Source organism: Leopardus geoffroyi, chromosome B2 (genome assembly GCF_018350155.1).
Source record: "Leopardus geoffroyi isolate Oge1 chromosome B2, O.geoffroyi_Oge1_pat1.0, whole genome shotgun sequence".
Lineage (NCBI taxonomy): Eukaryota > Metazoa > Chordata > Mammalia > Carnivora > Felidae > Leopardus > Leopardus geoffroyi.
In genome coordinates, this window is record NC_059332.1 from 2,732,520 (window position 1) to 2,745,905 (window position 13,386).

General features: G+C 41.1%; 1 protein-coding gene across 2 annotated transcripts; it reads right to left on the bottom strand.

The window, feature by feature from the left end:
• Nucleotides 1-5,393: 5,393 nt before the first annotated feature.
• Nucleotides 5,394-6,593, bottom strand: LOC123609433 (olfactory receptor 2B6-like). Of its 2 annotated transcripts, XM_045500497.1 has the most exons (2): nucleotides 5,675-6,593; nucleotides 5,394-5,443 (listed from the first exon to the last, which is right to left on the bottom strand). In XM_045500497.1, exons 1-2 carry the CDS (start codon nucleotides 6,591-6,593, stop codon nucleotides 5,394-5,396), a joined length of 969 nt encoding a protein of 322 aa, XP_045356453.1. The 2 variants fall into 2 exon arrangements, with proteins under 2 accessions (XP_045356453.1, XP_045356455.1); XM_045500499.1 differs by lacking the exon at nucleotides 5,394-5,443 and having other exon boundaries at nucleotides 5,652-6,593.
• Nucleotides 6,594-13,386: the final 6,793 nt, after the last annotated feature.

Here is a 13,386-nt window from a genome sequence, read left to right on the forward strand (position 1 = left end):
AAAATAGACTCTAAAACAAAGACTATGACAAAGAAGGGCCTTACATAATGATAAAGGGATCAGTCCAAAAAGAGGAAACAACATGGGACGCCTGGGTGACTCAGTCGGTTAAGCATCAACTTCGGCTCAGGTCATGATCTCACGGTTCGTGAGTTTGAGCCCCGTGTCGGGCTCTGTGCTGACAGCTCAGAGCCTGGAGCCTGCTTCAGATCCTGTGTGTGTCTCTCTCTCTGCTCCTCCCCTGCTCGGGCTCTGTCTCTGTGTTTCAAAAATAAGTAAACAACAACAAAAAAAAAAAAAGAAAGAGAGAAAAAAAGAGGATATAACAGTTGTAAATATCTACGCACCCAACACTGGAGCACCTAAATACATAAAGCAAATATTAACAGACATAGAGAAAGTGATGGTAATACAATAACAGTAGGGGACTTTAACACTTCACGTATCATCAAAAGAATAAGCTTTACCAAGGAGATCAAAGGCCCATACTCTGAAAACTATAAAAGAGTGACGAAAGGAATTGAAGATGACACAAACAAATGGGAAGATAGTCCATGCCTGTGGATTGGAAGAATTAATATTGTCAAAACGTCCATACTACTCAAAGCTGTCTACAGATTCAATGCAATCCCTATCAAAATACCAACAGTATTTTCCACAAAACTAGACACAATACTAAAATTTGTATGGAACCACAGAAGACCCGAATAGCTAAAGAATCCTGCGAAAAAAGGAACAAATTTCAAGGTACTACAATTCCAGATTTCGGGATATGCTACAAAGCTGTGGTCATCAAAACAGTATGGTAGTGGCACAAAAATAGATACATAGATCAATAGAAAAGGATAGACACCCCAGAAATAAACCCACATTTATATGGTTAATTAATCTGTGGCAAAGGAGTCAAGAATATACGATGGGAAACAGTCTTTTCGATAAATGGTGCTGGGGAAACTGGACAGTTACATGTAAAAGAATGAAACTGGACCACTTTCTAATACCATTTTCAAAAACTCAAAATGAATTAATGACTTAATGAATTAATGACTTAAACGTGAGACCTGAAGCCATAAAAATCCTAGAAGAGACAATTATAGTAGTTTCTCTGAAATCGGCCACGGCAGTATTTTTCTAGATATGTCTCCTGAGGCAGAGAAACAACAGCAAAAATAAGCTATTGGGACTACATGAAAATAAAAACCTTTTGTACAACAAAGGAAACCATCCACAAAACAAAAAGACAATCTGATTAATGGGAGAAATATTTGCAAACGATATATCTGATAAAGAGTTGATATCCAAAACACATAAAGAACTCGTACAACTCAAAACCAAAAAAACAAAACAAAACAAAATCTGATTTTAAAATGGGCAGACGACCTGAAGATGACTTCTCCAAAGAAGACATCCGGATGGCCAACAGACGCACGAAAAGATGCTCCACATCACTTCTTATCAGGGAAATTCAAATCAAAACCACAGTGAGATACCACCTCACGCAAGTCAGAGTGGCTCAAATGAACAAATCAGGAGACTATAGGTGCCGGCGAGGATGTGGGAAACGGAAACCCTCTTGCACTGTTGGTGGGAATACAAACTGGTGCAGCCACTCTGGAAAGCAGGATGGAGGTTCCTCAAAAAGTCAAAAATACAAATAATCTGATCCAATAATTCCACTTTTGGGTATTTAGCCAGGGGAAATGAAAACTCTCACTCAAAAAAATATATGCACCCTCTGTTCGTTGCAGTGTTATTTATAGTAGCCAAATTCTGGAAGCAACCTAAGTGCCCATATATATAGATGAATGGGTAAGGAAGATGTGGTGTACACATATGAATACAATGGATTGTTACACAATCATAAAAAAGGATGAGGTCTTGCCGTTTGAGACTAGATGGACCCAGAGGGTATTATGCTTGATGAAATGGATCAGTTTGAGAAAGACAAATACCATACAAGTCCACTCACTCACAAATGGAGTCTGAAAAATGAACAAATAAAAAAGCAGAATGAGAACTGTAAGTGCAGAGAACAAGCTGACGGCAGCCAGAGGGGAGGAGAGTGGGGGATGGGAAAAATGGGTGAAGGAGAGGGGGAGACGTAGCCTCCAGTTACGGAATAAGTCACAGGAATAAAAAGCAGAACATCAGGAATACAGTCCATGATCTTATAAAAGGATGTAACGGGACAGACGATAGCTACACTTAAGGTGAACACAGCATAATGTATACACTTGTCAAATCACTAAGTTGTACACCTGAAACGAATGTACCATTGTGTGTCAACTAGACTCAAAAAAGAAGACAAAAGAAAACAGAAAACAAAATATTTTCCTTAAAAATGGCTTGGATTAAAAAAATTAATTTCTCAGAATTGCAAACAGAAGACATAAAGTTAGATTGATAGGTCTTATTCTAAATGCATCTGTATTCTAAATGAATACATATAAAAGGTTATATATATATATTTTTAATAGTCACAAGGTAACTGATAATAGCTAATAGAATTTATATGTAAATCATTTTCTACCAGTATAAAATTGTATACCAATATAAAATTATATACCAGTATAAAATCAAATCTACCAGTATAAAATGAATTGAATCAATGTATTAAATCCTTCATTTAAAAATGTAAACATATTTCAATTTTGATTTCTTTTAATATAAATTTATTGTCAAATTGGCTTCCATACAATACCCGGTGCTCATCCCAACAAGTGCCCTCCTCCATGCCCATCACCCATTTTCCCCTCTCCCCCACCCCCATCCACCCTCAGTTTGTCCTCTGTATTTAAGAGTCTCTTGTGGTTTGCCACCCTCCTCTCTGTTTGTAACTATTTTTTCCCCCTCCCCTCCCCATGGTCTTCTGTTAAGTTTCTCAAGATCCACATATGAGTGAAAACATATGGTATCTGTCTGTATCTGCCTGACGTCTTTCACTTAGCATAATACTCTCCAGTTCTATCCACGTTGCTACAAATGGGCAGATTTCATTCTTTCTCGTTGCCAAGTAGTATTCCATTGTATATATAAACCACAATTTCTTTATCCATTCATCAGTTGATGGACACTTAGGCTCTTTCCATAATTTGGCTATTGTTGAAAACGCTGCTATAAACATTGGGGTACAAGTGCCCCTACGCATCAGCACTCCTGTATCTCAATTTAGTCCTTGGGTAAATTCGTACTAGTGCTATTGCTGGGTGATAGAGTAGTTCTATTTCTAATTTTTTTAGGAGCCTCCACACTATTTTACAGAGCGGCTGCACCAGTTTGCATTCCCACCAACAGTGCAAGAGGGTTCCCGTTTCTCCACATCCTCTCCAGCATCTATAGTCTCCTGACTTGTTCATTTGAGCCACTCTGACAGGTGGGAGGTGGTGTCTCAGTGTGGCTTTGACTTGTATTTCCCTGATGAGGATCTGGGTGTCTTCTTTGTAAAAGTGTCTCTTCATGTCTTCTGCCCATTTCTTCACTGGGCAATTTGTTTTTTGGGTGTTTTTGGGTGTTGAGTTTGGTAAGTTCTTTATAGATTTTGGATACTAACCCTTTATCCAATATGTCATTTGCAAATATATTTTCCCATTCCGTCGGTTGCTTTTTAGTTTTGGTGATTGTTTCCCTTGCAGTGCAGAAGCTTTTTAATCTTGATGAAGTCCCAATAGTTCATTTTTTCTTGTAATTCCCTTGCCTTTGGAGATGTGTCGAGCAAGAAATTACTGCAGCTGAGGTCAAAGAGGTTGTTGCCTGCCTGGACCCACAAACATATGGCCGACTAATTTTTGACAAAGCAGGAAAGAGCATCCAATGGAAAAAAGACAGTCTCTTTAGCAAATGGTGCTGGAAAACTGGACAGCAACTTGCAGAAGAAAGAAACTAGACCACTTTCTTACACCATTCACAAAAATAAACTCAAAATGGATGAAAGACCTCAATTTGATTTCTTTTCTATGTCCTCATAATTTACCAAGTTTCACTAACATTGGCTTTAAAACACACATTTGCTTCTAGATATTTAATATATCATTTATTAGGTCCTTTAGCAATTTATTTTATTTTCAGTGATGATAGTATTTTGTTTCCAATATACTCTATTAGTGTTTTGCTTCCATTTACTCTTTTTTTGTCTAAGTTTATTTATTTAGAGAGAAGGACAGAGAGAGAGAGAGAGAGAGAGAGAGAGAACGCGAGCAGGGGAGGGGCAGGGAGCAAGGAAGAGAGAAAGAGAATCCCAAGCAGGCTTTGTGCCACCAGTGCAGAGCCGGATGCGGGACTCAAAACTCATGAGCCACAAGATCACGACCCGAGCCAAAATCAAGAGTCGGATGCTTAACCGACTGAGCCACCCAAGAGCCCCCCCATTTACTCTTTTCACATCTAATAGGAAAGAACTGGAATTGGAACTTGGCAAATCAGATTTATTTCTCTTAGCGGTGAGCATTATGTTATGGCAAAAATACATGGTGTTCCTGCAGATTTTAAGAGGAAACAGGGCAGGTGTATTTTTTTGGTTATTGTATTTCCTATACGTACAGTTTGGTAGGAGAAAACAAGGGGGGAAAAGCAACACAATTAAATAACTATAACGTGAATGAGTCACTCAACCCAAACACCCCGGTGATAAAGCACATGCTACTTCCCTAGAAGTTTGACGACTTCTAAAGGAAACATTACAAAATATATATCCAAGCTGTGTCCTCTCAAGGAGACCAACATGCAATGAGATGTCTGTCGTGCAAGCAAAATGCATGAAACGAGAAATCATTAGAAATCATGACAGGGCACACTAGTTTAAAATCTAGGCTGTAAGTGTTTGGGGGTTAAGAGATGATAATAATATTGATAATTGGGAGAACTGTGGAAATTAGGTAGGCCTTCTAAAACCTAGGATTTGATCTATAAAGGAATTAAAACGGACGCTTTCATTTAGGAGGAAAACATGAGTACACAACCGTGGCAAGAGATGGAAATCCGGGTGCAATTCTAGAAGAAAAATTACCGTGATTTCTATTAGCCTGTTCATGCGGGAGTGGTATCGAAAATTAAAGCTGGGGTTGTTAACCTCAGATCCAACTTTAAAGTGGTTGTTTTTCATGGTTTCATTAAATCTCCTTTAACTATGTGCAAAAATACTTGTGTGTGTACTTGTGATATTACCACAGCAAGGATTTCTGGCTTTTATCGCATTCTCAGAAAGGTCTAAGTTCACGAAATTACACAAACATTGGGGTAAAGCTTGAAGATGTTGAAGTTACACAGTTTCTGGTCAATTGGAAGACTAGCTCTGGGTACTGATTCAATGAGTGTGTTTGGCCAACAGAACATTCTCTGTAGGAATGATGAAAAGAGGGCAGCCTGAGAAGTTAGTAAGCCAAGTAAACATTAAGTGCTTAAAAGCTTATCATTTGCATATCCTTCATTTCTTTTTTTAAAAATTTTTCTTAATGTTTATTTATTTCTGAGACAGAGAGAGACAGAGCATGGGTGGGGGAGGGGCAGAGAGAGATGGGGACACAGAATCGGAAGCAGGCTCCAGGCTCTGAGCCATCAGCACAGAGCCCGACACGGGGCTCGAACTCACAGACTGCGAGATCATGACCTGAGCCAAAGTCGGACGCTCAACTGACTGAGCCACGCAGGCGCCCCATTCATTTCTTGATTAAGGCGGCTCTTGCAACTAACCTTTTAAAGGCCTCCTTTACCTCTTTATTCCTAAGTGTGTATATAAGGGGGTTCAGCATGGGTGCGATGATCCCATAGAAGAGGGACACCATCTTGCCCCGGTCCTTGGAGTTGGGGGATGGTGTTTGCAGGTACACGGAGATAGCAGTGCCATAGAAGAGTGACACCACAATTAGATGGGAGCCACATGTCCCAAATGCCTTTCGTCTACCTTCCGCAGATTGGATTCTCAACACTGCTCGGGCAATAAAAGCATACGATACAAGGATGAGGGTCAGGGGTATTAGATGGAACAGCACGCTCACAAAGAATAGTTCAGCCTCGTTTGCCGTCGTGTCTACACAGGACAACTTGAGCAGAGCAGGGACTTCACAGAGGAAGTGATCCACTTCTTTATGGCCACAGAGCGGCAGCTGAAGGGTCAAGGCGGACAACCACACTGAGTTGCTGAAACCCGTAATCCAGGACGTGGCCGCCAGCTGGAGGCACAGCCTCTGGTGCATGACGACTGAGTAACGGAGAGGCCGACAAATAGCGACAAACCTATCAAAGGACATGACGGCCAGGAGAACACATTCAGTGGCCCCCAAAGCTAGAAACATGAAAAGCTGGGCCACACAGCCGCCGTAACTAATTACCTTCCTGGTGCTGCATAAATTGACCAGCATTTGTGGAACTGTACTTGTGGTGTAGCAAAGGTCCAGGAGTGACAGATTGGTAAGAAAAAAGTACATGGGGGTGTGGAGTTTGGGGTCCAGGCGTGACACTAGAATAATGGTCAGATTCCCAAAGATAGTGGCCACGTAAAAAATGAAGAAGACCACAAAGAGTGGGAGCTCCAGCCGCGGTCGATCTGAGAAACCTAAGAGGGTGAACTCCCAGGGGGCGCTCGCGTTTACCCCCTTCATGATTGGTGTCTCAGCTCTTCGTTCCTGAAACACAAAAATTCAGGAAGTCGGTGAATGCAGGGTTATGGGCGGTTTCAACGATTTATAATCACTTTACTACCTGCTTGAAGCTATTTACAGAATGGAGATTGCCAATACGGAGTTGGAAATATTCACGGATACTTAGGTATCTCTGTAATGTGATCTTTCTTCTGTCTGTATTGGCATTTCAAAAACAAAGGCCAAAATTTAAAAAGCAAATACCTGACTTAAACGACTTTAATAAAGTGCATTCCTTGACAATTTTGGTCATTTCGTTGATCTTTATTTACACTACCTTCCAACCCAGATTGCTATTTTTAGGAAGATTCGGTTACAATCCCTGCCATAGTCCTTTTTCACTCTCATGTCTCCTCGTTGCCATGGAGATGGCCTTTTCATCCGAAACAGCTAAAATTATTCAGACCACCTCCCGAAACCTTGTAGGTAGGTGCTAGCAAGCGACCAGACACATTTCAAAAGAACATGTCTCTTGCCTTTTAAGATCTCCCAGAATCAGGATAAAGAGATGTCGGTAGCATGGAATTTGGAGCCAGACAAGCCTGGGTTCAAGTCTCTACTAAATAAAGTCATTGGTTAAATCATCCTGGGAATGTACATCTTATCCTCTTGAACTTCAGGCTCCCCGTCTATAAAATGGGCATAACAATGCCTTCCCGGTGTGACAGCGTGAGTGTGACAGAAACGCACCGTAGTGACCGCAGGCCTCTGCCGTGTTCGTAGAGGAAGCTGACTGTGACCGTTGGACCCCAAAGAGTCCGAGGTGCGCCAATGGAAAATGACTCTGTGAGTCGACAGTTTACCTTCTGGTCCCCTCCACTCCCACCTCACCAACAGATGCGATGGTGGCTCTCTGATGTAAAGGATAAACGTGACCTTCCGGGCAAGTTACTGGGCACTGAGCCGCGCGGCCTGTGAACAAAGCATCACAGTGAGGCAGGAGCTCTGACTTCAGACAGCAGAACTGAGTCCTCAGTTCGCTGGAGGAAATGAGCTAAAGCCACCTGTCGAGGATGTGTCCGTCCCAGAGTCTGCTGCTTTACTAACTTCCCTCTATTCTTTGCTTATGATCCTGCTGGTTTAGAAATGCAAATTTGGGGTGCCTGGGTGGCTCAGTCGGTTAAGCGTCCAACCTCAGCTCAGGTCATGATCTCACAGTTTGTGGGTTCGAGCCCCACGTCGGGCTCTGGGCTGACAGCTCAGAGCCGGGAGCCTGTTTCAGATTCTGTGTGTCCCTCTCTCTCTGCCCCTCCCCTGCTCGCACTCTGTCTCTCTCAAAAATAAACAAACATTAAAAAAAATTTTAATGTGAATTTAATGATAGGAACATAATTTTTAAGTTATTCGTCAATGTGTGCTTTAATTTCGCTCACTCCTTCTCTAGCTCTCAGTACAGTGGTGGGGAAGTCTCAGAGATACTCGGAAAGTTTCCGTTGCTACACAGCTGTCAGCGAGATGAGGTATGAGATATAGACATAAATCCAGATGAAGACACAAATGTGCAAAACCGCTCAAATCCTCGAGGGGGACAGACAAGTACCTGAACATGCTTCCGTGTGTTTATTTACATACGGCAACATCACATTATGTCTGTTAGTATTCGCATGTGTGCAAAAGTTACCTGGAAGGTAGACACAAGTGATAGAGATTGTTACCTCTGGGGAGTGGGGATGGAGAGAGAGTAAATCAGACTTTAATATTTACCTTTACGCCTGCTCATTCTAATTTTCAGTAAGCAAGTAGATTACTACACTTATTAATATATGTATTATATATGTATGTAATCTAACATATGTATTATATAGTGTATATAACATGTATATGTATTATGTATATAATATGTATATATATGCATGTAATATAATATCTGCATTATATAATATATAACATCTATATGTATTGTATATATGTATAATATATATATATATGCATGTAACATAATACATGCATTATATAATAACTTTAAATGTCTTACTTATACTCTGCAATTTACTATAAGGATCAGCATTGCTTTAGACTTAAATACCATAAAAAAATCCTACATGAATTTAATCTTATATCTGTTAATAGATCCTTGAAACTGAGTCTGACTTGGGCTCCATATGAAGATTTCCTAAAAGCTGGAGTCTGGGGACACTGGGCACCTCACTGCCAAAAAAAAAAAAAAAAAAGAAAAAGAAAAAGGTGTCCCTGTTAAAGGGATTCTGAAAAGCAGGGCAAATGGATTCAAGAGAGATTTCACGATTTCCTTGGGTTCCTCAAGTGTTGAAAAAATGTCAAGTCCACATAATCATGGCGAGCTTCTGCGCTTGTGTCCTCGGGGCTGTTGTGGAAGTTTCTTCCCCGCACGATTGCCGAGAGGCCCCTTCCACTCTCAGAAGAGTTTTTATCTGGAAGATAAGTTACAGGGCCTTCCAAGCTGTTCGTGGAAGAGTGACACGAACTTCTCTCTGTTCTTCAGGAGGAATCTCACTGAGGACGCCACGAGTTTCCTCCTCCAGTCCAGACAGCATTGTGGATCTCACATCCTCTCCTGGAACTCAGCCAGGAGATGGCCTCTCCAAGAAGCCATCGCTGAGGATCATCGCAGAGGGGGGGCCCAACTAACTTCTCGCCCTTTCGTCATTGTGGGGACAAAGTTTCACCCATCTTTCAAACTGCCCGTAACCTCAAAATATATCCACTCTAAAAAAGAGAGCTCTCTATTAAAAAGTTGAAATATCATTTTGTACTAAAAGTTCAGTAATTTGAATCATTACTCTCATCCCTAACATTAGGTTGGAAGGATTTGTTAACAATGGAAGCAAACTAGGGAGTCGTCACCTGTGTCACTGAAATCCTGGCGGGGGGCTCTTTACCTCACGGCGCAGGTGATTCCTCGTGGCTGAGGCCTCCCAAAACTGCACAGTCCGCTTCTCTGCTCCTGGGTGGGGTTCTTCTCCTGCCGTCTTCAGAGGACACGACTCCCATTTTCAGTAACAAGAGTTCCCTTGGTCAACACAGGGACACACATATTTTTTAACATGTATTTATTTTGAGAGAGAGAGAGCAAGCCAGGAAGAGACAGAGAGAGAGGGAGAGAGAAATCCCAAGCAAGAGCTGCAGTGAGAGCCTGACAGGGGCTCGAACCCACGAACCATGAGATCGTGACCTCAGCGGAAACCAAGAGTCTGGCGCTCAACCGACGGAGCCACCCAGGCGCCCCAACATAGGGACATATTTTAACAATGTGAGACACAAGAGAGATCAACCACAGGTAAGGAAAAAATGAGGCTTTTTTGAAAGTAGCAGTTGAAAGGAGCTGTTTGGATTGTTGAGTCTTTATCTATATGTAATTCAGGATATTTCCGTTTATTTTCTCGAGATACGATGAGTTCCTACCACCTGCTTGCCTGTGAACTGGCTGACGTTACATGCCCGGCTACATACTGGATTTTCTCACTCTGTGACTGCCATTCAGGGATTCAGAATGAAGAGGCCCAACAAAGTCCTGGAAACCTCTTTCAGCTGTGACTACGGAAAGAGCATTGAACTAAGAAAGGTGGCAAGAGTCATAGCTCTGGTCAGGCCGCAAACTCACTGCACAGCTGGGCCACCCTCTCGGTGGTTTGGGAAAGCGATTCAGTCTGTAACACCGGGATTTTCTGTTTTCCATAGAAGGTAAAATTGGTTCCCAGGTTCCTCAAGCACTCACGTCTCCGTGAATGTTACGGGTAAGTAACAGAAGTAATCTATTGACACAACACTGCACTTTGGCTTAGACTAGAGAGGAAAGTTTGCCCTCCCCTTTCCCCCCTTATTTCATGAAAGATCGACTCAGGGAAAAACCTGAACTGCGAGGCTCAGAGGGGTTCTTTGCCAAAGCTAGTACATAGCAGACTGAAAATTAGAACCCAGGACTGCTCTGCTCCAAAGTTTTGATTTTTGGTAGAGATAACATATATGCAACGGAGCACTATGAACAAATGCATGGAATGAAGGCATGGAGCCTCCGTCAGATTTTTGCAATATAATGACGACCAATCCATAAGGTGAGTTCTCAGAACACCCGAATTTCAGCATGTTTTGTAGAATAATTTACCTCTGTTTGAAGCACTAGAGATAGGATGATGCGGGTGTGCGCTTGTGTGAGAAGCTTTCCGGTACGACCGAGTAGAAGCATGCCGATTCAAGCTCTTCGTGAGCTCTTCAGTTGTAAAGTGGATGCGATGAAGTTCTTCGAGCCCTTACTCCCCTTTGCCGGTGGCAAATGAGGAGATCTCCATTCAGGATTCACCAGAAAATACAAGAATAGGAATGAAATCTTGCGGACACCCAGAATGTCTTTTTCTGGCTTCACGGTTAAAGGGTTTTTTTGGGTTTTTTGTTTTGTTTTTTTAGAGAGAGAGACAGAGCACGAGCAGGGGCAAGGGGTGGAGAGAGAGAATCTTAAGATTCCACACTCAGCACGGGGCCAGAGGCAGGGCTCGATCCCAGGACCCCGGGTTCATGACTTGATCTGAAATCAAGAGTTGGACGCTCGACCACCTGAGCCACCCAGGTACCCCCACAATGCAAAGTATTAAGGCATTAACTGCTGTTTTCAGTATTCTCCTCACCACATTTGCAACATAAATGAGGACAGAGAGGGTTTTTTTCAAAGTCATGTTGGCGTGTGTTCTGGTTTATAAGGGAAGGTAACACTGTTCTGTGTTTAATGGTAATTGACCAGGATAGCCAATGGGCACAGAGGGAGATCTCTATGAAGCCAATTCCAAGTTTAGCTTAGGTTTGCTCCACCATTACCCCCTCTCCAGAGACTGTCTCCTCAGCTTTTTCTAAGACAAAAGGGAATGACAATAGGGACTAAAAGAACTCATCAAATAAGGCTTGAGTGTTGTGCCCTCAAACTGGGAGTTAATTTCCTTTTGTAAACTATGGATTTCTGTGAAGCCACATGGGAAAGAAAATGTCCATTTGTTGTGAAATTCTGAGATCAATTTCTAGACAATAAACAGACTTCTACTTAATTTACCACAGAAATATTTTATTACCTCGATTTACATAAAGCAGTTTTATTTATCATATACCTAAATATTTCTTTCACAGACTTTTACATTTCTGGGCTTAGTGAAGAAGCTCTCCCTTTCTTTAATATGGTTTTCTAGAATTGTTTTTGCAAGGTTAAAAAACGATTTCTATTTTCCTATGGTTTCTTCTATCCAGGATTTATTATTTTTTTTTTTTAATTTTTTTTTTTCTCAACGTTTTTATTTATTTTTGGGACAGAGAGAGACAGAGCATGAACGGGGGAGGGGCAGAGAGAGAGGGAGACACCGAACCGGAAACAGGCTCCAGGCTCTGAGCCATCAGCCCAGAGCCCGATGCGGGGCTCGAACCCACGGACCGCGAGATCGTGACCTGGCTGAAGTCGGACGCTTAACCGACTGCGCCACCCAGGCGCCCCCAGGATTTATTTTTGTATGTTCTTCTAGGTAGTTCCATATCAATTTTTCATATGAGTAGACACATTATTAAAACATATTCATAATTATGAAAAGTTTAGTATTTATAATATAAAAATTTTTACAAAACCATGAAAACATACAAGTAACACAGTAGAAAGAACACCAAATAATTTGAATGTACAACTCAGAGTAGCAAATCTATATGAGAAGATTTTAAATTCCCAAACAATGAGAAAAATATGTTGAAGTGATAATAAGTCACTTACCAGATTGACAAAAAAAAAAAAGTATAGCCAGAAGTAACTCATGTTCTTAATCTTGCTGAAGGGAAAAGGCTACTCTCACAAATTATGGGTAGAAATGTAAAGCACTATTAGATTTTTAGAAATAAATAAGACAGTTAATTTTGAAAATACACATATTTATCAGGCTAGCAATATTATTCATGGAAATTGACCCAATGAAATCAAATTGTCAGTTTATAAAGGCATAGGAACAAGAACTTGTATTGTTGCAATGTTTGTAGTCACCAGAGATGGAGAAAATTTTAGTCCCTCAACAGAAAATTGACTAATAATTAATCTGCACTAGAAGTATTTGCCTCCGATGCTTCTGAGTGAGGAGCTCAAGATACAAGAGAGAATAGCTAACATGCTCTTAACTATGTAAACCCATGACTAAAATGCTCTAAATATAAATTTATGTATCATACGCCGGTATGGGATTACCTGAGAGTGAGAATTCCTTCTTTATGTGGAAGGGGCATCAGGTAAAAATAGAAAAGGAAACAAAAACTAAGACTTAATCCTCCAAAACTAATGCATAATATTTTTAACCACCCAAACTAATAGCATTACCTCTGAAAGTGAGAACGGGCGTGAGGGTGGGATCATTTGGGGAAAAATGATGCTTGTAATGTAGGATTTCCTTTTTTTCCTACAAGACCTTACACTAGTTAGGTAATATAAATAAAGAAAATAGTATTTTAAAGAAACTGAAAGGCTAAACCAGGAAGAAAATATGAATAACCAAATCTTTAGTTTATAGGATACACCAAGGTTAATAATCTCAAAAATGTCAGTAGTCCTTCAAGTGAAAAATTAGGAAATAATGCCTAGTTACCAACGACCTGGAAATAAGAACCTGCAGACTTTACTAATAGTGGGAATAGTATCTGATCGGGCTCACTGTCCTCCCCAAAACCCTCTAGAACAGGTCCACTTTTAACTTAGTGTGTTGATGTGGAAACAGGCTCAGAGAAGTTAAACAGATTTCCCCAAAGTCACCGATATATCTGTTAGGAAAGA

Excerpts from the sequence above, each read along its gene's own strand:
- LOC123609433 (XM_045500497.1), bottom strand. The coding sequence starts at position 6,593 with ATGAAGGGGGTAAACGCGAGCGCCCCCTGGGAGTTCACCCTCTTAGGT. Across the intron at positions 5,444-5,674 it reads CTTTAAAAGGTTAGTTGCAA|AAAAATTTTTAAAAAAAGAA; the intron begins GAGCCGCCTTAA and ends ATAAACATTAAG.